Consider the following 24,221-nt stretch of genomic DNA (forward strand, 5'->3'; position numbering starts at 1 on the left):
TTCATAGTGCTCTCCCCCTCTCTTTGTACACCCCCGCTTTGGCCCCTTGCTGAAAACCGGGCTAGCAAATGGCAAAACTGGTTGCCTTCAATTGTTTGCCACAGATCGTGGCAGTTGCATTTGCTGTTGTTGTAGTTGTTGTTGTTGTTGCTGTTGTCGTTGGCGTTGTTGCCGCACTTCACTTGACTGCAAAAGAAAGTTGCAAGCTGCAAGCACCCGCTACCAAGCGGTTACCCCTTCCCCTTCACCTTCCCCATCTCCAATTTCCTCTCCCTCCCCTCTCAAGACTCGCTTGACATTAAAAAAGAAAGCAGTTTTGTTTTAATTTTTTTCCACAATTATTTTCCGCTAGCGCAGGAAAAATTATATGCTTTTATTTTGTTTGTAATTTTTTTTTCTTCTTCTCTTCTTCCTTCTCTTTTTGTTGTATTGTTTTTTTGCCTTTTGTTTTTTTGTTTCTTTTGTGTGTATGTGTTTTTTTTTTGTTTTGCTTACATTTTGGTTACAAATTTCTCACAAATTTTGTGTTGGTTTTTTAAATTACACAATAAAAAACTTAACATTAATACAATATGTGGTTGTTTTCGTAATAATATAAAAAAAATTAATACATGTTTTTTTGTTTTATCGATCGTTTTGTGTTTGTGTGTATGTGTGTTGGTAATAAATAATTTTCGATTTTTTAAGTTAAGATACTTTTAGCTGGTATTGATACTTTTGTGTGTGTGTGTATGTAATGTGTTTTTGTATATGTGAGAACATTAAGTTTTCCTTGTTACTTTAAATGTAATTTTGTTTTATTTAAAATTATATCGCATTGCATTTTAGTTGTTGCTTTAATTGTTATTCTTAATTTTGTTTTTCTTGCAGCTACAGTTAAATTGTTTTTCGTTTCGTTTTTTTTTTTGTTTAATTTTAATCTTTATTTGTTTTTGTATCGCAATTGGAGTTTTACACAGACAAAAAAAAATTTTACAAATTTTTTACGCTTTCACATTTACTGAGATATTCTTTTTGCCTTTACATTTAAGCAATTATTAATTATTAATTAATTTTTTTGTTTTTTCTTGTAATTTTAATGTTTTTGTTTGTTTTGTATTTGTTGTTGTTGTTTTTGTTGTTGTTGTAGTAGGCGCTATACATTTAATAATATATAAAAATTTGTTAAAATCCTAAAATTTGTTGGTTTTAATTAAGATTAATTAATAATTTAAAACATTTTTAATGCAGCAAGCTGCGTCTAACTAAAATTGGAGCGTTCTCTTCATCGTCTTCGTCTTCGTCATCATCGTCTTCTTCTCTTTCCTACCTATTATCGTTTTGTCGCTTTCGCCTCCTTTCGTTTTATATCTTATATCTGCTCGTTCTACACATTAAACGTACATTTAAATTTTAAATTTATCAAGATCAAGTTGTTTGTTTGTTTTGTTGGTTGTTTTCTATTACTATAATTTATAAAAATCTGTTCACATTTAGTTTTGTTTTCCTTTTCTATTTGCTGTGTGTAAGTGTTCGTGTATTGGTGTGTGTGTGTGTGTGTGTGTGTATTATATCATTTGTTTTTTGGGTGGCGAGCACACGCAAAAAACTCTTAGCATCTTAAACAGTATCACATATTCATGAGTTGTCGACTGAGCAACCCTCGCAGCGGCCTCGGCAGCGTTTTAAGCTTTAGATCTTTTGATGGCAGCAAGGGGTATTTTTTTTTTTGTTTTTCGTTTTTGGTTTTTGGGTTTTCTGACCATTTACTGTTATTGCTATTTTGCTGCTGCCTTTGGCTTGCGGGTTGCCGTCTTTGAATTTCATGTTTTCATTTTTTTGTATTTTGTATTTTTTTTGTTTTGTTGAAAAAGGAGAAACAACTTAAAACACTAGTTATTTGTTTTTGCTGTTGTTGTTGTTATAGCATCTACTACGCATCTAAGTAAAATGGTGGTGAGAGTCACAATTACAAAAAACTTCCAACTGTATTAGTATGAGTGTGAGTTAATGTATGTGTATATATGTGTGTGTGTGTGTGTGTGTGTGTGTAGGTGGGGTGGCTTCGAATACTTGCTTCGTCGTCGCGTTGCGCTCTCGCAACAAACTACTGCTCTCGACATCACAGGGGGTGTTGGGCGGTGTTGGGGGCGCGTTTTCAAATTCGCACTCGCTGGGCTCGCTTTATATCTTACTCTCTCTCTCTCTCCGTCTCTCGTTCTCAATCGATTTGTTGCGTTAACTCTTAAACTCGATCAATCGATTGTTGCGTTAACTCGATCGATTGTTTCGTTAACTCTTTATATCGTTGGCGTAGCAATCGCCTGGCTATGGCTCGAACTGGAACTGGAGCTGGAGCTGGAGCCAAAGCTATAGCTGCGTCTAGCGCCCAAGCCATCAGGCGAATACAGTTTGTGCTTGGTGATCGTATACTCGGGACTGATGGTGATGGTGCGTGCCAAGCTCTTCATGAATTGTGGCAACAGCGCCGTCCAGCCGCGATGATCCTGTCGCAGCGTCAAGTACACCTCGAATGTGGACACCATCTCGGGATCGACTTTCAACGAAGCGATGCGACGCGAATTTTGTGGCTCATCCTCGAACTCAATGTAAATGGTGCAGCCGCGAATGCCGCATGGTTCCTTCTCCGACACACGAATTATTTCCGCCGCAATGCTGGGCGTGAGATCACAGGGTAGCGACACTTCGGTGCATGTCAAATGACGTGCTTTCGCCTCGCGCAACTTGTCGAGCAGACCCAACGACAGCGCATTCACTGCAGCCGCGTCGACGTCGCTGCGCAGCGTCATCTCTTCTTCATCTTCATCTTCGTCGTGACGTCGCTGCTGTTGCTGCTGACGCTGCTGCTGCTGCTGTGTGTGTTGTTGTTGGCTGTTGTTCGATTTGGTTTTCTTCGATGCCGAGTGCTGCTTAATACTGTTCTGGCTGCTGGAGGCAGCGACGGCTGCGACCTTCTTGGCCACCTTGGCGGACGTGGGCGGTGTCAATGTGCTGGTCCAATCTAAATAGCGTAACGAAAGCAAATAGGCAAAAAGAGATTTGATAAGTGAACGAAGCCTCTAATCAACATGACGACGATAAAGTGTTGTTAAGTTTATGCGCCGCTTGGCAACAGACAGCGAACGAGATTAAAAAGCGAACAAGCAACAGCAACAAGCAGAAAAGAAAACGAAAAATCATTTTTTTTTTTTATTTTTCTTGCTTGTTGCGGCTACGTGACTTTTTTTTTTTGTGTTGAATGAATTTGAATTTGATATTTGCTTTGTAAAATTATTGAAATTTACCGAATGTCGCACACTTTTTGAAATTCAATAAAATTTTTTTAACACTTTATTTTTTAATTTTTTTTTTTTTAGTTTTGTCTTGTGAAACTTACCTCTAGATTTGTTGGATCCCAGGACACCACCGTAGTTGGATTGCATAGCGAGTACTTCCATTTTCATTAGACTTTTGATTTTCTCGCTGGGTATCGTGAAAATGTTTTTCGCTTCTACTTTTTGTAGCTGCTGTTCTTGTTGTATCACTTTTTTATTTTATGCTTGTTTTTTTTTTAACAAATTAATTAATAGTGTTTGCTCGTTTGCATTTAATTATAAATTTATCACAATTTGCTGGTTTTTTTTCTTGTTGTTTGTTGCTGCTTGATGATTGCTTCAAATTTGTTGTTGTTTAGCTTGTTGTTAAATTAACATTTGTTGTTGTTGTTATTTTGTAGTTGGAAATCACAGCACTTTTGTTGTTGTTGTTGTTGGTTGTTTTTGTGGTTTATCACTTAAATGGCGTTGGTCCGTTGCATTTGTTTGATGGCAATTATTATATTATTAAGTTTTAATAATTTTCACAAAATTATTAAATTTTTCTCATTTACAATTTTACAAGTACATTATTGTGTTCTTGTTCTTATATAGAATTCTTTTCGAAACAATACATTGATTTTTTTTGTAGTTTTTAAAAATCGTCCAACAGTTTGAAAATGTTTGTAACACACACGCTAAAAATTTTGCTTTCTTTTTTTATTTTTGCTTTGCTGCTTTGCCGTTTCTTATGTGTGTTATGTTTACCTCAGCAATGTTTCGAAGCTACTATGAAGAGCTGCCCTCTGCACTGACTATTTATAGGCTGGCCGGCTGTGCTCAGTTTGCTGCGGCAGCGCTGCTGCTGCTCTTGCTCTCTTTCTTGCTGTTTGCCTGCCTGCTTGCTTGCCGTTGCTGGTGGTGTGTCGCTGCCAGTGAGTGAGTGAGAGAGCGAGTTATTTGCTGAGCAATTAGCGGCTGTGCTCTCCGCAAAGAGACCGCATATAACGTATGTATATGTGCTCAATAGGTATATAGCCTGTGTGTGCGTGTGTGTGTGTATGTGGGTGCGCTGCTGTTGTTGTAGTTGTTGGTGGTGCTGCTGCAGGTAGGAAAGAAGCACTGACAAAACGGCTGATGTAAGTTGGCTGCGTTTTACAACGTCGCTGTCGCATTCGCAGTCGCTCTCGCTCACTCTCTTCCGTTGTCAGCTGTTTCACTCAACCGGGCTCTCTTCAACTTGCTCGCTCGTTCATGCGCACCTACAACTGGCCCCGGCATGGTCGTTGTCGTTGTCGTCGCCGTCTCTCAAGTAACTCTCTGTGTGCGTGCGTCAGTGTGTGTGCGTGTGAGTGTGTGTGCCTGCATGCATACGTGACTTTTGTGCCGGTTGAGCATGTTTCGCTGCTGCCGGCGGCGCAGGCAGCGACAGACCAGACAAACGACAGTCAAACAGGCCAAAAAGGATGATGAAAATGCTCTCTCTCTCTCTCGCGCGCGCTCTTTGCCTTGCAAGGAAGGCGATGCAATGCACGCCACACGTACGCCACAGACACACACATACACAAACATATAAACAGGCATACAGACCACTTCACACCCTCCTGTTGTGCAGACGTCGACGTCGTCGTTTCGTTCCACATTACCGCGCTGCCCGCAGTCGCTGCGCTGCTGCCACTTCTGTTGCTGATGTTGCTGTTGTTGTTGTTGCCCCAGGAGAACGCACCATGTCAAAATTGAAATTTTCCACTGCAGTTTGCAACAACTTCGAAAATCGAAGCCCAGTGGCCAAATGGGCTGCCTACGTCTCCATCTCCATCTCCGTCTCTCTTCCTTCTCTCCCCTCTCGCTCACTCTTTGACTCCTTGTGGCTCTGCGTCTTCTTATGATTTCGTTCTCTGCACGTTCCCAATGTGTTGCTAATGGCATATCAAGTTGCAACTTGCAACAAGCAGCAAGTGGCAAGTAGCAAAGTCGAGTACGCTTCCCCCTTCCACATCCACATCCACTTCCCCTACTATCATACTTCTCCATCTGATTCCCCATTCTCTTTGCTACTGCTTCTTTCTAGCCACACGTTTGTCGCTTAATTTCACAACAATTACCCTCGAGATCCCGCAAAAGATGAAAATCTGCGTGCACTTTGCTTTCCTCTCTCTATATATGTATATATCTCTCTATCTCTCTCTCTCTCTCGCTGTCTCACTCTTTTTGTAATCTTTGATCTATGATTGAATATGAATTTAAAATTCAATCGGAATTCTGAGATTTCATGATAGCATGAAATTTCTATGGAAACTGTAAAAACACAATAATATTTATGTATGTTCTTTTGTATTCTTAGAGTAAACATAAAAATAAATAAAATATTTGTTAAACATAAACTGTATTGATAATAATACTGTGAAATTTTAAATAATGTAAAAAAATTTCTTTTGAACTCCTTACAAATTCTTAACATTAATTATAAAGTATTTTAACCATTTCTACCGTTAAAATTTTATAATAAGTCTCGCTTTCTCTTCATTATTACAAAACATTATTTCATAATATAGTATTTCATCAGCATTTCATGGATAAATATTTTAACTTCTTATTATATAAGTACTATGTATATAGTATTATTCAAACTCGAAGATTTAATATATTTCTTGATGCGAATATTTTCATTTCATAAGAGTAGAAAGAAATTTGCTCTTTAAATAGTTATCTACAACTCTTTCAACTTCACTAAATATATTTTTCTATTTCGCAAGAAACGCAATAAGCTGCTTATAGTTTTTTAACAAAGTCTTGAAGTATTTCTTCTTGAATTTCATCATCCTTCGACATAAAATTATTTCTCTTTCAGAGACTCAACATATATTTTTTTTTTTTATTTCTTGGGTCTGCGAGTTTCGACGCCTTTTGTTATCATCTTTGATTTGTTGGCATTATTTTATGTATTCATATCGTGAACTCATGCTTTGGGTCCTTTCATTTCAATTTTCAATTGAATTGAATGCATCTCGTAGATTGAAAGCGAAAGATTGAAATGTATCTGAACCTGTTTGCTTGTGAAATTCTCTTCTATGTATTTTCGAGAGAGACATTTTTTATTTTGATCAACTTTTGATGATGCAAATCGCAGCCAGCGATTTCACAATCTATGACGCGGCAGATTTAGAATGGGATTATTCTATATATGATTATATAGGGGAGCAAGGTGCACAACAAGTCACAAAATCATTCAGTTCTAATCAGCGCAAGATGAATAATGAAAATACACCTTCGAAAAAACAACAAAAACAACGCATAGCAACATTTAATGCTCGAATTCTGCTAAATTTGAAATTCCAATAAAATCGGACTATAAAACTTTTAGCGAGTAACAAATATCCTAACTCATCTCAAATAAATACCGCAAAATAAAAATTCGAGGGAAAAAAGTGTTTCAGTTTTCAGCATTTTTCTTTGCTTTAATTACACAGAAGAAAACGCACGTTTTTATGTTTGAAAAATGGAAAAACCTAAAAGAAAATCACATCTTTTTTTGTTTTCTCCCCGTTTTATAGGTGCAAAAAATTATGCCAAGAAAGTGATAAAAGTAGAAGTGTTCTTGGAAACAAAAAAAAGAAAATGTATCTATGCAGATCTATAAAATAGAACGTCCGATTTCTGTGAATTCTACTTTTAGATGAGTCTTTAATGGGCTAATAAGCGCTTTCGTATTCTGAAATTGAAATTAGTGCAAATATATGATAAATAATGCTTATCGCTTGGATCGCTCGATAAGCAAATCACAATTGAAAGCAATTGATTCATCAATTATAGATAAAAAAAAAAAGAAAATAAATAACAATAACTGATATCAACGCATTGCGATAGGAAGTGGAAAAAGTGGAATAAATGCGTGAAGAATTTTCAGCGAGCGTTCGAAAACGATACGCGTGGCGCCATCTAGCGGCCAACAGTTTCGAAACGTGAGGCAGAGCAGCAAATGTATCCGTCAGATACACAGAGTTCGCAGAGTGTTTGTGTGTGTGTGTGTGTGTGCGTGATTTGTTGTTGCGGAAAAGTGTGTTGATGCTTTTCTTGTTTTGGTCGAGGAAATGCTTAAAATTAGATGAAATTATTATTATAATATGCGTACATATATTTATTTGCTATCTCTCTCTCTCTCGCTCTCTTTGGCTTTCTCAACTGTGGCAAAGTATCTTGCGGATGCATAATTGATTTATGCTCAATATGCAAAGTACTTTGCCAACTTTTTCACACAATTTTGCGTAAAAGTTTTGTGCTTTGAATTAGCATAAATAAATATGCATTTCTTTATATCTATATATCTAAGTAGTATATTATGAGAACAGCAACTGAAGTAAACACATTTCTCTTCTTTTTTTTTGACTCAACTCACTTCACACTCAATTGCTCTCTTTTGCACTCAAGAGCTGGCGGCTCTCTTCATTTGGTTCTCTTTGAGTGTAATTTTATGTACTTGCTCTTTGACTCACAGCTGTTGACCTGTGAGTGCGAAGAGCAGCAACACAGCTGATTGAACTCAAATGTTGAGCCTTTGCTCTCTCTCAATTGCCGTTCTCGCTCTGACAGCATTTGACTTTGCAGCTGTTTCGCTCATCATCTGTTTTTCTGGCGCACAGCAGGTTCCCCCCCTTCCCCAAACCCGGCATATACTGCTCATATATAGTATGCATGTATGTATGTGTGTTTGTTATATATGCAATGCTGTATACACAAAGTCAGCCGTGGCCGTTCAACGTTTTTATGGGCGCTGCAGCTCTGTCGACGTCGCTGCTGCTGCTGCTGCTGCTCCATCGGCAGGCAGGCAGTCAGTATCTTGATTTTCCAACTCGTTTCTCGCAGTCAACGCGCCCCCCAAATGTATGGGTGTATGTATGTGCATATGTATGTATATATGTATGTAATTTGCCTAAGGTTTTGTTGCTGCGCTGCTGCTGCTGCTGCGGCTGTTTGTTGTTGCTGTTTTCTTATTGCCTGCACATTGTTGCCGTTTTTCACTTACTTTGCTTGCTGAGCCGCCTGCAAACGAGTTGTACAGCGGCAACGTCGCTCTCTCATCTGTTTTTCCACACATGTGCATACACTAAGCAGAAAAAGTCTGCGTACAAACTTAACGCGCAACTTTGATGTTAAATAAAATAGTTGTATTGAAGATATTGGCTTCATTTTTTTTTTAAATTAACAACATATCTATTATGAAAAATTATAACCAGTCTCCAATTATTTCCATCAGCAACTTTTTAATTAAAATCAAAAACCAAAAAATACACCTGTTTTCGAATCAGAAAAAGTCTGCGTACAAACTTAAATTTGTTTAAAAAAAAGCCATTTATTAATAAAATATTACAAAAATTAGTACGAGGTAGGATAAATAGGAAGGTTTATTGTGCCAATCAAGCGTTTTGGCATTGATTAAACCAATTTTTGGTGAATTCTGGTGGTATTTCGATCCACTCATCCAAAATTGCTCCCGAGGGAGGAAACCGTTCGTCAAACTGGACCAAAAGGGAAATCTCAGCGGGAAATTGTCGAATTTGTTTTTAAAACGCATTCTATGATTAAAAAAGTCCAAAAAAATTGGAATCAAACCGGCACAGTTCAATCAAAGCCACATTCTGGTAGGCCTCCAAAGCTGACCGATCGAGAAGAGCGGGAGATTTTGATGTCGGTGAGGCGTAATCCTGGGTCAACTGCCGCAAAAATTGGTCAGGACATAAAGGAGAACTATAAGAAGGATTTACATGATAAAACAATCCGAAAAATTTCCGAAAAATTTCCAAAAAGTATGACTTTCATGCCTGTGTTGCGCTGAAGAAGATTCTCATATCACCCGTCAGTAAAGCGAAGCGCTTTGAAATGCATCCAAGAGCCTTTAGCCTTTTGGAACAAAGTTATTTTCAATTATTGGAGCAATTTGACATAAAAGGGCGAAAATTTGAGTGGCGCAAACCTGGCACAGCCCTTGATGTGAATAACCTTGCGCCAGCAGTTAAGTACGGTGGTGGCAGCGTGAGCAACACAGGCATGAAAGTCATACTTTTGGAAATTTTTCGGAAATTTTTCGGATTGTTTTATCATGTAAATCCTTCTTATAGTTCTCCTTTATGTCCTGACCAATTTTTGCGGCAGTTGACCCAGGATTACGCCTCACCGACATCAAAATCTCCCGCTCTTCTCGATCGGTCAGCTTTGGAGGCCTACCAGAATGTGGCTTTGATTGAACTGTGCCGGTTTGATTCCAATTTTTTTGGACTTTTTTAATCATAGAATGCGTTTTAAAAACAAATTCGACAATTTCCCGCTGAGATTTCCCTTTTGGTCCAGTTTGACGAACGGTTTCCTCCCTCGGGAGCAATTTTGGATGAGTGGATCGAAATACCACCAGAATTCACCAAAAATTGGTTTAATCAATGCCAAAACGCTTGATTGGCACAATAAACCTTCCTATTTATCCTACCTCGTACTAATTTTTGTAATATTTTATTAATAAATGGCTTTTTTTTAAACAAATTTAAGTTTGTACGCAGACTTTTTCTGATTCGAAAACAGGTGTATTTTTTGTTTTTTGATTTTAATTAAAAAAGTTGCTGATGGAAATAATTGGAGACTGGTTATAATTTTTCATAATAGATATGTTGTTAATTTAAAAAAAAAATGAAGCCAATATCTTCAATACAACTATTTTTATTTAACATCAAAGTTGCGCGTTAAGTTTGTACGCAGACTTTTTCTGCTTAGTGTACATACATACGTATATACTGCATATATATATATATGTATATATCTAGGTGTGTGTGTGTGTGTGTGTGTTTGTTGCTGTCGCTGCGGCTGTTGATGTTTGCTTGTTTTCTTTCTTTCTTTTCAGCTCGCTTATTTATTTATTTATTTTTTATGTCTTCGCTGGCAGCGCAAGAGAGCCAAAAGCCAAGTCCGAGTGGGGCCCGGCCGGCCTCTGCCGCAGTCGCTGTCGCTGCCGGCATCGCTGTTTCCAGCTTTAGAGCTTGTCTTGTTGCTATTGTTGTTGCTTTGCTTATGGGCAATCATCTGTTTTATTCTGCACACACACACACACACACACATTAACAGAGTGACTTGCATGTACACGTAGCCCTCTCTTTCTCTCTCGCACGCACAGCGTCACTTCTCTGTATATTTTGCTTGTGTTGCATTCGCCCGTCAACTTTTTTTTCCATCAATAGTTCATTTTCTGCTTGGCAACGAGTTTGCTCTCTCTCTCTCGTTTTTTTGCTTTTTTTTCTTTTTGGCTATGTAAAGTTTCATGAAATTGGAGAAAACGTAGCAATGATGAAATTACTGGACATACGTGAGTACCTGCGCCTGTCCCCCCAAACACACATTGCAGCCACTCTTATTTCTCCTTTTCACCCCATTGTCCGATTTACTGTGGACCACTGCAGCTACACACAAACTCACACAAGCACACGCACACGTACAATACATACACTCATACATCATTGGATCACGTACATGTGCCTTGCAAAAAGGCTACTATTTCTTTCTCCCTATCCCACTGCTTCCGCCCACTCTTCGTTTCGCTCCAACGACAGCTGTAAGATTTGTGCCATCGAAAATTAGGCGAAATGAGAATGCAAATGTTGTTCTTGGTGGTGTTGTTGTTGTTGGTGCGCCTTCTTTTCGTTCGCCTCTTCAAAATGGCGCACACCTGCAACAATGGAATAGAGCGAGAGAGCAACATCCATTTTGTTAGATCTTGTGAAATTGTCACGCTGATTCAACTTTACTTTTATGGCATTTATTTATTATATCTCTTTGTCTGCAATCTATAAGTATGATAAGCAATCAAAATCAATCAGCAAAACTTCATCAGCAAAGTTGACTCAATAATATGAAGAAATATGCTGCCAACGGTCCTCAGCATATTTATTTATTTATTTAGTAAATAAACTACATAATATAATAGCCTATAGTTTACATCACTATTATTGCCATAATAATTTAAATATATTACATATGTATGTTATGTACATATGTACATATTTTTTTTTAACCTAATCAACATCCAAAAGATTTTTAAAAGTTTTGAAAACATATAAAACCAGTTTTTTCTCAAAGATTAAATAATATAGAACAAATTAATAATAATAATTACTTAGAAACATTATTCAATGAACAAATAATATATTCTATAAAATATTCTCAAAGTTTATGAAAAAAACTATCAAATTATTATCTAAATTCACTATGTCAACAAAATTGAATATTTGATAACTTAATTTCAATAGAAGATATTAAATTCTGCAGAAACTTTAACAAAATCAAATATTTGATAATTAAATTTCAATATTTATAAAAGATATTAAATTCTCTAGAAACTTTAACAATAAAAATAAAACTTCATTATTAATTTAAGCATTTTATTGCAGAAGTTTCAGCATAATCAAATGATAGAGGAAGATTTGTGTTCTCTTGTGATAATCATAAAAATAGTGAGAGCCCAGCTGGCAGTTGTCTCCATGGCAATCGCAGACAGACAGTTCACAACTTCCTTTCCAATAAGGGCAATTTATCAATTTAACACTCAACTCAATTCCCCGACCGGGCGACGGGTGAGAGGGGAACGGGAACTGGGAACTGTGAACTGGGACCGTAGTTCACTCTGGGCACCGCCCTATGTCCAATCCTAGCGCTAATCACCCTTAAAATTGCGTGTGCGCCATGCGAAACGAAGGTCATGGATTGAAGAGCAACTGATTCAATGCTCGAACCTGACGATTGAGCGGGAGTATGAGATGTGGAGATGGGGAAGGGGTAAGGGGGAAGGGGAACTAGGCTTGGCTGGGGATTCAACTAAAAATAGCTAACCCTAGATGCAGAACATTGGGTCATGTCATACTAAATCAATTAAAAAAAAAAAACTTCGATCGAAAACTGTGTACGTCGAACTAAATGAAGTGAGTGTATTCATCCGATGCCCCGTTTCGAGTATTCGAATCGTAGCGTAATTTATGCAAACAGTCCCAGTCGCAGTGGCAATCTCTTCCCGACTCTGAACAAAAAGGGTCTGCATTAAAGTTGATTTTCCAAATTGATGACATTGCATCAGCTGAAAGTGTTTACTGTCATTCCATCTCGACCCTTGACGTTGGACATTCAACGGTCGAGGTTCGACACTCGACCATCCCCTTTTCCGCATTTTAAGTGGACTTTGCTGTTTCTTGCATCGCTCTACCTGATACACAAGTACATGCATAGAGTATGGCATAACATATCATCAGTGTCGTCTACCTGATCCAGCAGCATTTCCCAAATGAGCCGCAAATTTTCCACAATGAGTTACCCGTCGGGTTTTTCCAGCGTTTCCCTTTCCCTGCTGCTGGCTGTGTTAAGTGTTACAAAGTTACCCATCTAATTTGCTTAATACTATAACTGACCCATGACCTCGGCTCATCCCCTCATCCTCTCAATAATCTTTGCATTATTTCGAGAAGTTTCTGCCACTGAAATGAAAGCCGTATTTAAGAAGCTACAAAGTTAATGTGTTCAATTCCTACTGCGACTTAATTAATTTAGCTAGCTTAAAACAAGTCTTCTTTATTTAAGCTGTTAGGAATGGGAAAAACTCGTGAAATCTTCAGAATGAGTAAAATATCAAAGAATAACGTATAATAATTATAATAAAACAAAATAGACATAACTTGTCGATTTTTTACCAAAAATTGTAGATATAATTCTTATGATCTCTTTATTCTACAAAATTCGAAATAGTTTTCGCAGTGTTTCAGAAAAACGTGTCGTGACACGAGTTGTAGCATTATGCAATCACTGAGTCAACAGTTTGCAGTTTACAGTTTGCTCAACAAATATTTGACTAGAGCAATCGGACAAGTTATATTATACAGGCGGACAAATTGATGGAACCAAATGGAGCCCTTATCAAATTTCAACAACTTGGACGACAAATCGTCTGACTGCGCTTCCTCTCTCTCTTTCCCGCTCTCTCTCTCTCTCTCTCTCTCGTTGTGTATATTTAACTGTATAAATGTATACTTGCACTCGTATGTAAGCAAATAGTTATCAAGAGTCGAGCTAAAGAATATTAAATCAATATTTAACGGTGCTAGGGCAAATATGCGTCATATACAGTGGCTCCCTCTATGTGTCAGAGGATGCATGGCTGTGTGCGTAATTGTGGGAGCAAAAAAGAGAGCGAGAGAGAGAGGGGGGAGCACTCATTTCGCAAGGTCGCCACTTTATCGCGACGTGTACTGCACTCGAGATACGGCGAAATGGCGTGGTTCCACAACCGTTATTGCTCCCTCTCCTCTCCCCTTCCCCTTCTCGAACGGAACACAGTCCCCACTCTACACTCCCCATGTCCGACATGCCGGCGAGCGCGTAGACAAAATGTCTCCGCTAAACGGCAACATTTCGATTAGATCACTTAGCGAAACTGATAAGAAATGTGTGTCATGCTCGCGGACGAGCCTCTCTCCCGACTAACCGAGTACACTGGCAGAAAAAAACGAAGCTCATTTCGAATTTGAGAATAAAAATATTATTATTCAATATATGTTCGAAATGAAGCACACTTTAATATCGTCTTGATTTTCATTCATATCAAACTATACTATATAATAAAAATTTACATTTATTCTTTTTGTTTTTGGAATGGTATTATTATTATTCTTATTCTTATATATATATATATATATATATATATATATATATATATATATATATATATATATATATATATATATATATATATATATATATATATATATATATATATTATTATTCTTATTCTTATTCTTATTCTTATTATTATTATTATATATATATATATATATATATATATATATATATATATATATATATATATATTATTATTATTATTATTATTATTATTATTATATATATATATATATTATTATTATATTATTATTATTATTATTATTATTATTATTATTATTATTATTATTATTATTATTATTATTATTATTATTATTATTATTATTATTATTATTATTATTATTATTATTATTATTATTATATTATTTATTATAATTATTATAATTATTATTTTCGTGAAATAACGAATACAATTTCTTTTTGTAATATGAATTCATAATTATATTATCGAAATCTTTCAAAATTCACACATTTTTAAAGTATATTCTTTGATATTCATTCACTTAAATACTTTTTCTAGAACCCACAACAGTTCCCTTAGGTTGAATCTTAATTGGTTTGTGACTAATGAATTCTTTTCCACATTTTTAATTGTTATATTAAGTTATTATTGTCTAGACCTGATTTCAGTTTGCCTATTTCTCGCTGTGTAGTATGTGGATTGTTATTTCAACACAGAGATTTCATCACTCACTTAAATACATATATGTATATGTATTGTAGAACCCCTAACAACAGTTCTCTGAAGTGCAATCTTCATTAATGCGTGATTAATGATTTCCATACGAAATCTTCACGTGAAATATAAAGTTGTTGGATTAAATAGTGTAGATTGTTATTGAAACACTGATTTCATCATACGTTCGCGCTCAACTATATATTATTATTGAACCCCTAGCAACAGTTCTCTTCAGGTTCGGATTAAACGTTTTATAGTATTACTCAGCTCGGGGTCTGACGTTGTGCGCTTTAAGCATTTCGTAAGTTTTGCGAGGCTTTTCTGCAGATTCGTGTTATTGGACACGTCAATTGGCAGTAGGGCAAATTGTGCTCGAGAAACAAAGAGAGTTATGGCAGGGAGCATTACTAGAGAGAAGCTATTACCCAAGTCAAGGTGACTCGCATGACTAATTGCACTTTTTTTTTTGGTTCGAGTTTAAATAAGTAAGACAACAGGTGCTATTTTTAAGGTATTCAGTCATTAGTCATTAATGTTATTATCACTAGATGATGACATATTATATAGGCAGTAATTGCTCTGCCTTTGACTTTGTAACGAAATCTTTAGAGTATTATAATAAATGCTACAAATATTTCTTCTTGAAATCCGAATTCGAATGTTGAATAATTTTATTATATATTTTTGTTTACTTATTTCTTCAATCACATTGAAATTAAAACTGTGATTTCTTGTAACTATTTTAATTAAATATTCGAATTTTTTCATTGGCTTTGCGTAAATAAATCGTGATTTTTTCCCAACTTTGATGACATAACGGTGTCAACTTGTGTTGTACGTTTTGTTAATTTCAGCGCTTTGCTAGTTTTCATTTATAAACAAATCAAAAAAGAGGCTCGATTGACACGAATATTCTCAAACAATAAACCTAACGAATGTTTGGACGAGAAAATACCCTGTACTCCACAAAGTATGCTACATTAAAAATTAATTAATTTAATTATAATTTGAAAAGAAATTACCAGAAGATAACACAAAATAATAATTTAAACTTAAGTGTTATTCTCTAGTTTTGATATACCCGTTGTAGAGTGCTATTGCAGGGTATCGCAATGGTTTTTTGCGATTATATAAAAAAGCGCAAACGTCAGAACGTCGCTTGAAAGGAAATAATCGGAAAATAATACTAAAGAACGATATATCAGCGAAATTTGTTTTTATCTCGTCGTTCAATTGATTTACATAATGAACGAAAACGCGCTTTATTTGACCCCCTCCACTTCCCCCTCTCATTCCACCATCACCTCTCTCTCTCTCACTCTTTTTTTTTTTTGTTTTTGTTGTTGCTTTGCGCATTTAATTGAATGCTGATTAAGTTTTTATTCAATGAACCAAAATGTACAAACACACACACACGCATTCTATAGAAACGAGTATCCACGATGTGCGTGTGTGTGTGTGAGTATTCATAGATTAGTCATTGATATTGACAGCGTGTTCGCATTTGACTTGGCACATTTCTAAACGTGAATAATTTAATAATGCCTCATTAAGATAATGAATTTAGTGCAAACAAATCGATTGATTGAAAGACCTCTATCTATCTATCTATCTACTATATAGTATATGCTTTATCGACTATCGCTCAATAATATAAACGAGGCTGAATAATTAAGTCAAGTCCACCAAATGAAATTGAATATTTAATCGTAACTATGTAAAGAATTTAATATGTATAATTTACTATAATTTGATTTCATTTAATGTATTTAAGTTTTACATAAATATCTTAAATATTAATATTTACTTAAAACCTATTCAAGATACTGAAAAAAGATCAACTTTAAAATGAAAAACATTCGTTTTAAGGATGTTAAACATTCGTCTTAGATAAGTCAAGTTCACCAAATGAATTTGAATATTTCAACGTAACTACATAAAGAATTTTTTTTTACTACAATATAATTTTATGTCTTTTTTTTGTATTTGAGCTTTACACTAATATCTTAACTATTAATATTTACCTAAAACATGTTAAAAATACTGAAAAAAGATCAAGTTTAAAATCAAGAACATAAAAATTGTGTTCTTGAAATAAGATCACTTTAAGAACAAATTCTTAAAACTATGAACATTAGACAAAAAATGTCAAATTTTCAAATTAAGACCAAAAAAACCTAGATTTAAGTTACAAAACTCTGTAATCCATCGAAATTCCTATAACATTTTTATCTAAATTGGAGTGTTTTCGTTTATAGCTCAGTTGATTGATCTATTCTTCATCGCTGATGATGAATATTTCGTAAGTGAAAGTAATAAACATATAGCTCAATGAATAATTGAAAGCGCATTCATTAATTAAATCATAAAATGGTAAAATAATAATCAATACTAGTACAAAAAACCGATAATAATATTTTGTTGATATTATAATAAGATTTTTGGTCTTAAATCTAGACGATTTTTTCTTCTTATAAATAAGAACTTAGGTCCTATATTAAATGTTCTTGAAATCAAGATGTGGTTTCTAGACTCACCTTTTTTTTGTATTACAACTAAAATTTCGATTTTAGAACTTTTTTTCTGTGTATAAATAACATTAAGATTTATTTCAAAATTATTCCAAACTAATTCTTAAATTGAAAACACTTTGAAATAAATCAGTCCGAAATCACATAAATAAATCCAAGCGCTGTTCAAATATAATCGAATTAAATTCTTATTTAATTATTAGATTATGCAAAACAGCGATTAACACACAACTTTGTTTTCTATGTCAATCGAATTTGAAGCGCGTGCAGAGAGAATGACAACAAGATCTGGAACCAGTTCATTTGAATTATTGATCGAGGCGTGGGAATACTTGCAGATTTCGATAGAAATGATCTCACAGTATTTGCCGAACAAAATTTAAACTAAATTAGCTTCCGGATTAAATACAAAAAAAAAAACGCCGTTGGACAAGTGTATTAATTGCTAAGCAGCTGTGAAATCTTGTTTTTTTTGGTTGCTGTGAGGTGGGAAAACTGTTTTGCTGGCATAATCTGTCATAATTTCCCAGGGCATGGAATTGTCAATTTCACACTTTTGGTCAACAGGCAACCAAACTTAAAACAGAAGCAGAACTAATCGTTGCACCCTCCGCTGTGGGTGAGAAAAGCATAGACCACAGCACCACGATCGAGTCGACTCGACTCGACTCATTTCGACATGTGGACACGAATAGCTCAGAGAAAACCCATAAACTATGCTAAAGAAAATAAATAGGAAGAGAAATGTGTCAGTGTAAACAAAACACGAGTTGTGTGTGTGTGTTTTTGGGAAAATACTCGAGCATTTACCTGAAATGGATTTCGGGTTAGTATTTGGGTTTCGGGTTTGGGCTACCTGCAGTTAATGGCCATTGGCGACCCACACATAAATCCATAAAAACAAGACGACGCTGCGATGTAGAAATAATTAAATTGCAATTATGTGCAAACAATTCGAAATCCGGAGATTCGGAAAAAGTTAATTACACGACAATAAAGAGCAGAGTATCCCTCGCTCCTTGGCACTTTTTTTTAGGGACAGGTCTTAGCCCAGGTATAAACATTGAACATTCGCATTCGCAAATCGAGTCTGGTCTTTTGCCTTTTGACTGGTCTTCGTCTTCGCCTTCGTCTCTGTCTCCGTTTCCGTCTTCGTCTCTCGATTTCAGCCTCAGACTTAAGCTGACATTAATGTGTATTTGAATGTGGCTTCTGGTCGTCGCTTAATCGGTTTGACGGATTTTTGATGACACGACTCCGACAGCATTATTAATGTCTCCTCTTCTACCCTCCTCCTCTCAAACCCTAATGAAGATTGTCTGACAAATTAGTGCTGGTCCGATTTAAAAAGTAAATTACTTGTGATAAGAGAATATTCGATATAATCTCAGCCGGAAATTCAAGGCCCGAACTTAAAGTGACCTTTAACATATAATTGGTATTATCAGTAAAGTAATCGAAAGAGTGCTGCAAATTATATTATAAAAGAAGTATGTTTATGATATTTAAATTTACAAAATTCGCTAAAAGTTTCCATTTGAAGATTTTGAGGGAATTAAGTGCGGCGTAAGTTCTCTTAAAATTAATTCTTTATAAAGTTTCTTCATATTTCTGGGTCATATTCGGATTAGACTTATCAATGATTACGATAATCAGCAGAAATTTGGAATTCGATGCATCTAAACAGATCAAGATTTTCATTTTAATTTAATGCATTAATAAAGTTTGCATATTTATAATTTAAATTATAAATAGAAGATAGTTTTAAAATGAACTTTCTTATCAAAGTATTTTCTAAAAACAGAAATTTATTGATTAATTTACTACACTTTTAAAATTACAAAGAGATTGTATATTTTTTTTATATTTTTCAAGTAGAGAATTGGCATGAAAGTTAATGACAGAACACTCAAAATATAGTCTACATTTTACATGTATTGATATTATATTTTTGCCTTAACTCAGCTTTATTAATTTCGGTCACACCGAATTTCACACCAAAGCCTCAAATGAAATTCAAATTTTATTTTGTAGCCATTACACTTTGGTTTCCATTACTTAAACTGTCAGTCAATTTAGTTAATTTTGAAAGCTTTAGGAATGATGAAAAACAACTTTTGCATTGTAGTTATCATAAAGTTCTTCAATTAGTTTTTGGAAATTTTGATTAATGTATTTTAGAATTATTTTTTCTTAAATGTATCATAAGAATGATAAATTGTCATTTTGTAATTTTCAATAGCAATTGTTCAAACTTCTCATATAAATGTTTTCAAGTAAATGATTCGCATTAAAGTGCAATTTATATTTAACACAAAAATTATAGTAACATATGTCTTTGAACTTCTGTCGAAAAATATTAAATATGTTATTATGTTGATATGAACATTGTGGCCTAATGGAATTATTATTTATTTATTTATTTACTAATCTTAATAGAAAAGAGGAAGTACTGTCTGCTGGGGCCTGAATTTAACTTATTTAATTTCCAATGGCCGTATGAGCATCTTAGATTTTCGAAGATTATTAGAGTCCCAGTTGAAGTGGTTCCACATTCCATTTAGATTGCTGAGGAATGTAATTAAGTTTAGTTAAAATTCAAATTAATTTCTTTAAAGTCATTTATTACCTCTCCGAACAACTCTTAAACCACCAGCCGCTTTGTCCACTGCGTGGGCAATTGATATTCTCGTTGTTGCGATCGAATGTTGAGAACTTCACATTATCGTAACCGCTTAAAACATCTGTTGTATTCCCAGTGAATGCGCCAACAGTGATTGCATAACCGCTGACCTCATCCGACACTCGAAAATCATCGTAATGAGCATAAGCTATTGAACCGTTTTCGAACTCCAAATGCAAATGGAGTTCGTAGCATCTCGAGCTCGTCAGACGATGAATCCTTTCCATACCAAGGAAATAGTCGGAATTGTCGGCATAACCAAACCCTTTGCGATATGTGTCCCAATTCTCAGTGAAATTCTGGGCTCCATCAATGCGCCGTTGTATTACCATCCAACCAGGCGCACCCAACTGATAATCGCATGGGACGTAGATAGTACCAATCTCTGATAGATATCGTATGACAACATAATGCGTAATATATTCACTAGTAATTATACAGCCAATGAGAAGACTGCTATTTAGTTGATCATCTTTTAGTTGACAACTTTGTCGATGAAACTTCTTTCTACTTTCCTCTAATTGCATTTGAATCGTGGTCGGATCAAAGCACGAAATATTTGTGCTTGAATTTTCATTTAATTTATTAATAATACTCATTTGGAATTGGATCTGAGATCGTAACTCGTTGATCAATGCTTCATTGATTTCCTGCGTTCTCTTCAATGCACTTATCTCCCTGTCTTTTCTTGCACTTTGCTCCAACTCAGCTGACATATCCGGATTAGATGGCATAGCCTGAGAACGACAGAATTCATTTACTTTACTTTTACACACTGTTCACTCATGCCTACCTTGATTTCATTAGCAGTGAGTGCAAAGGATGCTGCCAGTATTAAAATATTTCGAATTGTAAACATTTCAATTTCTTGCACTTTACTCAATAGAAACAAAAACTAGATTAAATTGTTTGTTCGTATTCAAGCAGAGCTCAGCTCACATATTTCGAAGTGACGTCTATGAAAACTGATAACACATTCGGATCATAGTCCATGGAAGTCTGAACAAAAAGTTGACAATGAACAGACTTTTTATATGCTGATTATTTAAGTTCTTGAACATAAAATATGTAGAAGCAGATTGGATATGTAGTACAACAAAAGGCTTACTTGTATTTTGATATACCAAATATAGATATATAATTTTGTAAATATTGTAAATACTAGATTTAAATATAGCATAAGGTAACATTAAGAATTAATCGATTAAATATCTATCGATAGTTAAAAGCCCGATCGATAGGTGTATCGATCGGGCACGAGACGAACGTGCGATCACTATGTAGAGAACGTTAGGCAGAGAAAGAACAAGTTGTGAAATAAACCGAAATAAAAAAATATAAAAACCTGACAATTACAATTGAAATTTATATTTATTAAGAAAGCAAATTCATAGTGCATATAAAAGATTACATAATTAAGTCAAATATAGGAATTTAAGCTCTTTAATTGGTCACCACTTTTTATTAGAGCGAATTAGCATCTTAACTTCTTTAAGAACGATTTTTTTTCCCACCCACCAAAAAAATAGGCTTCGCTCATATGGTGCATTTAAATTACTGCATAAGAAAAAATAAAAATTAATAATTATGTGTATCCCATCGAAAATAACAATTTGGAATATTTACCAATCATAACAATTATTGTGCCACCAGCCAGTTTTGTATTCAACTGCGCAATTACCATCACCAAATTTGTCGTTGTCGCGATCGATTGTTGTGAATTTCAGAATTTCAGAGTGTCTCATCGCATCCTTGATAATAGTTCCATCGAATTTACCCAAACTCAATACATATCCATTGCCTTCATCAGATATTTTGAAGTCGTCATAACCAGCGTTGAAGACACTTCCATTCACAGCAACCAAATGTATATAAAGTTCGAATCGCTGCAAACTCGTGATACGATGTATTTTCTCGAGTCCCAGGAAGAAATCACTCTCATAAGAACCGAAACCTTTGCGATACGTTGCCCAATCCCTATTGAAATCCTCATTTCCCCCAACTCGTTGTTGTATTAGGATCCATCCAGGTCCAGCTAACTGACTATCGCATAAAACATCGAAGAAACCTACGCCAGAAACATTAAGTTGATGAACATTTGAATCTCCAAAAGGGATGCAAGAAGTGGTACCTAACTTATCAAGTTCAGATTTACATAACTCATTTGCTTTCACCTTATTTATGAACCTAGTTTGACAATCTTTGAATTGCAATTCAATTTTTTTCTGCTGTTCTCTGATATTTTCTGATGTCCTGTTAAATGTATCAATTTCACATTGGTATAACTGAATATCCTTATCTTGCTTTATTAATTTAGTTTTACTATTCTCTAATTTCATCTCAAGTGATTTCTGTTGCTCTGTAATCATTTCGATATTTGCATTAAGTCTCCTGATATTTTCATCCTTTTCAAATAGACTAGAATTAAATTGTTTTAATTGAACTTCAGAAGATTTTAAACTGTTGGATTTATCTGATACTTCCTCTTTACATTTATCATAAAGTTTGGATATTGGTGTTAATTTGTCAATAATTTGTTTTTGTGATTTAATCATAGATTCTAATTTCTCAACCTTATTTTGACTCAATTTCAAATCGTTTTCCCCTTTAAGTACTTTGTTTTTATATTCATCTAATAGATCTGCCTCCTTCATGAATTTTTCATGAATTTTTACAATTTCATGATACTTTTCCATAAGATCAGAATTTAATTCATTTAACTTATTTTCCTTAATGTCTTTGTCTTCTAACTCATTTCTAACCTGTCTAAAATAATCAAGCAAAGGTTTTACGGTTTTATAATTATGAATCCGGCACTTTTTTTCCATTTCTCGGTCGACTTCACACGTCTGATAAGAAGAAAACGTAAATATTCTTAGTACTCACTGTACTACACTGCTTTATGTAATTGTTCTCACCTCTTCGAAGGCAGTTGTGGCCACCAAGAATACATTAAGAACTATTAAGAAGAAAACTGTGTGAATTTTTATTCTACACATTTTAAATGTTTCGACTGCATGCAAACAAGATTAATTTGAAACTAAAAGCTCAATTTAAATCAAATAATTCAGCTCTCATCTGCCGTGCAATTTTAGAACAGCGGATGAGGGTTCAGCTTGAAAGTTCTTAGCGGGAGTGAAGCTGATAGCAAAGAGGATCTTAATCCATTAAGAGAGAAAAGACAATGTGGTCTTTCGATCGACTGCGTGAGAGAGGCTTTTTGATAACAGCAAATTTTATAAATTAAAAACAAGTAAGTCGAGTGTACTCGACTGTGGAATACCTGTCACCCATTTTGAGCAAAAACAAAACAGTGAAGTATGCATTTTAAAATATACTGAATTGATATACATCGAAACTAAAAATATACCATATGCTTTGTTTGGTATATTGATATAGTACAACATTCAAATATACCATAGAGTGCAAAATAAACCAGATTATCAACCAAATCAACTGAGATCCGTAGTGAGAAAGAGTTTTCTACCAAACAAAAGTATTTCTTATACAACTTCTACAATTTTTATCCGATAGCCACCGAAAATTGAGGCTTTATTGATTTGCTCCACAAATTTTCAACAAACTTGATCTGAGTGACGAGTAACGAGTGCTGTCAAAAAAGTCTCTCTCTCTCTCTCTCCCTCTCTCTCTCTTTCTCTCTCTCTCTCATACTCTTATGTCTATGAGATCTAGGTGATCACATAGACAAACGGTCAAGACTATACCGCTTATCAAGAAAGTATATATATATTGCAGGGTCAGAGAAGCTTACTCTACAGAAGCCAGCATCAATAAGCACTGATCAACACTCTCCCTTTCTCTCTCTCTCTCTCTCTCTCTCTCTTCCCCTTCTTCTGTCTATATCGGCGTCTTTATTGAGTCAGAGCGAATCAGAGCTCACAGTCGCAGTGCTGATGTGTACCAATGGTAGAGGCGATGCACAGTGATGAAAGTAGAGCAAACGGCGATGCAAAAATAAATAAAATAGTAAAACGTCACTTACACTTTTATCGAACTTCTCTTATATGAAATTTGTTGATCATGCGAAATTTGCTGCCCAAATCAATTGATTAATTTTAAGTAGCTAAAAAAACACACACGATTTTAGTGATCTTGTCCTCTTTCAGATAGATTATCAAATAAGTTAGAGCAATAAATTAGCATTCATTTTATTTCTGGCAGTTGATGTACATGTTAAATAAACAACAAATAATAAAATAAACTGTTTTCTTTAAACTTCACAATAGCAAGACCATTTATGATTAACTTTTTAAATTTGGTAGAAAATAAAAAGAGTTGCTCCATTATTTGCATAAACGTATGTTTTATAAATCTAGTTT

General features: G+C 34.9%; 3 protein-coding genes and 1 long non-coding RNA gene across 4 annotated transcripts; all 4 read right to left on the bottom strand.

The window, feature by feature from the left end:
• Positions 1-371: 371 nt before the first annotated feature.
• LOC132789264 (protein scylla) lies at positions 372-4,084 on the bottom strand. Its single transcript, XM_060797166.1, has 2 exons — positions 3,377-4,084; positions 372-3,001 (listed from the first exon to the last, which is right to left on the bottom strand). The coding sequence occupies exons 1-2, from the start codon at positions 3,441-3,443 to the stop codon at positions 2,280-2,282; spliced, it is 789 nt and encodes a 262-aa protein (XP_060653149.1). The 5' UTR covers positions 3,444-4,084; the 3' UTR covers positions 372-2,279.
• Positions 4,085-17,373: 13,289 nt separating this feature from the next.
• LOC132790568 (uncharacterized) lies at positions 17,374-18,619 on the bottom strand. Its single transcript, XR_009632812.1, has 3 exons — positions 18,186-18,619; positions 18,009-18,109; positions 17,374-17,917 (listed from the first exon to the last, which is right to left on the bottom strand). It is a non-coding gene; the product is annotated as an uncharacterized LOC132790568 (long non-coding RNA).
• A 939-nt stretch (positions 18,620-19,558) lies between these two features.
• On the bottom strand, positions 19,559-20,784 carry LOC132791581 (fibrinogen-like protein A). Its single transcript, XM_060800563.1, has 3 exons — positions 20,675-20,784; positions 19,828-20,618; positions 19,559-19,766 (listed from the first exon to the last, which is right to left on the bottom strand). The coding sequence occupies exons 1-3, from the start codon at positions 20,738-20,740 to the stop codon at positions 19,676-19,678; spliced, it is 948 nt and encodes a 315-aa protein (XP_060656546.1). The 5' UTR covers positions 20,741-20,784; the 3' UTR covers positions 19,559-19,675.
• Positions 20,785-21,279: 495 nt separating this feature from the next.
• Positions 21,280-23,001, bottom strand: LOC132791390 (angiopoietin-related protein 7-like). Its single transcript, XM_060800281.1, has 3 exons — positions 22,800-23,001; positions 21,508-22,730; positions 21,280-21,438 (listed from the first exon to the last, which is right to left on the bottom strand). The coding sequence occupies exons 1-3, from the start codon at positions 22,878-22,880 to the stop codon at positions 21,333-21,335; spliced, it is 1,410 nt and encodes a 469-aa protein (XP_060656264.1). The 5' UTR covers positions 22,881-23,001; the 3' UTR covers positions 21,280-21,332.
• Between the last annotated feature and the right edge of the window lie 1,220 nt (positions 23,002-24,221).

This window comes from Drosophila nasuta, chromosome 3 (assembly GCF_023558535.2).
Source record: "Drosophila nasuta strain 15112-1781.00 chromosome 3, ASM2355853v1, whole genome shotgun sequence".
Lineage (NCBI taxonomy): Eukaryota > Metazoa > Arthropoda > Insecta > Diptera > Drosophilidae > Drosophila > Drosophila nasuta.

Bases quoted from the DNA above. Each gene is read 5' to 3' on its own strand.
- LOC132791390 (XM_060800281.1), bottom strand. From the start codon at position 22,880: ATGTGTAGAATAAAAATTCACACAGTTTTCTTCTTAATAGTTCTTAAT. The intron at 22,731-22,799 runs GTGAGAACAATT...TCTTCTTATCAG, and splicing joins CCACAACTGCCTTCGAAGAG to ACGTGTGAAGTCGACCGAGA. The intron at 21,439-21,507 runs GTAAATATTCCA...TTTCTTATGCAG, and splicing joins CACAATAATTGTTATGATTG to TAATTTAAATGCACCATATG.
- LOC132791581 (XM_060800563.1), bottom strand. From the start codon at position 20,740: ATGTTTACAATTCGAAATATTTTAATACTGGCAGCATCCTTTGCACTC. The intron at 20,619-20,674 runs GTAGGCATGAGT...TGTCGTTCTCAG, and splicing joins TCACTGCTAATGAAATCAAG to GCTATGCCATCTAATCCGGA. The intron at 19,767-19,827 runs GTAATAAATGAC...TACATTCCTCAG, and splicing joins TTTAAGAGTTGTTCGGAGAG to CAATCTAAATGGAATGTGGA.
- LOC132789264 (XM_060797166.1), bottom strand. From the start codon at position 3,443: ATGAAAATGGAAGTACTCGCTATGCAATCCAACTACGGTGGTGTCCTG. The intron at 3,002-3,376 runs GTAAGTTTCACA...TACGCTATTTAG, and splicing joins GGGATCCAACAAATCTAGAG to ATTGGACCAGCACATTGACA.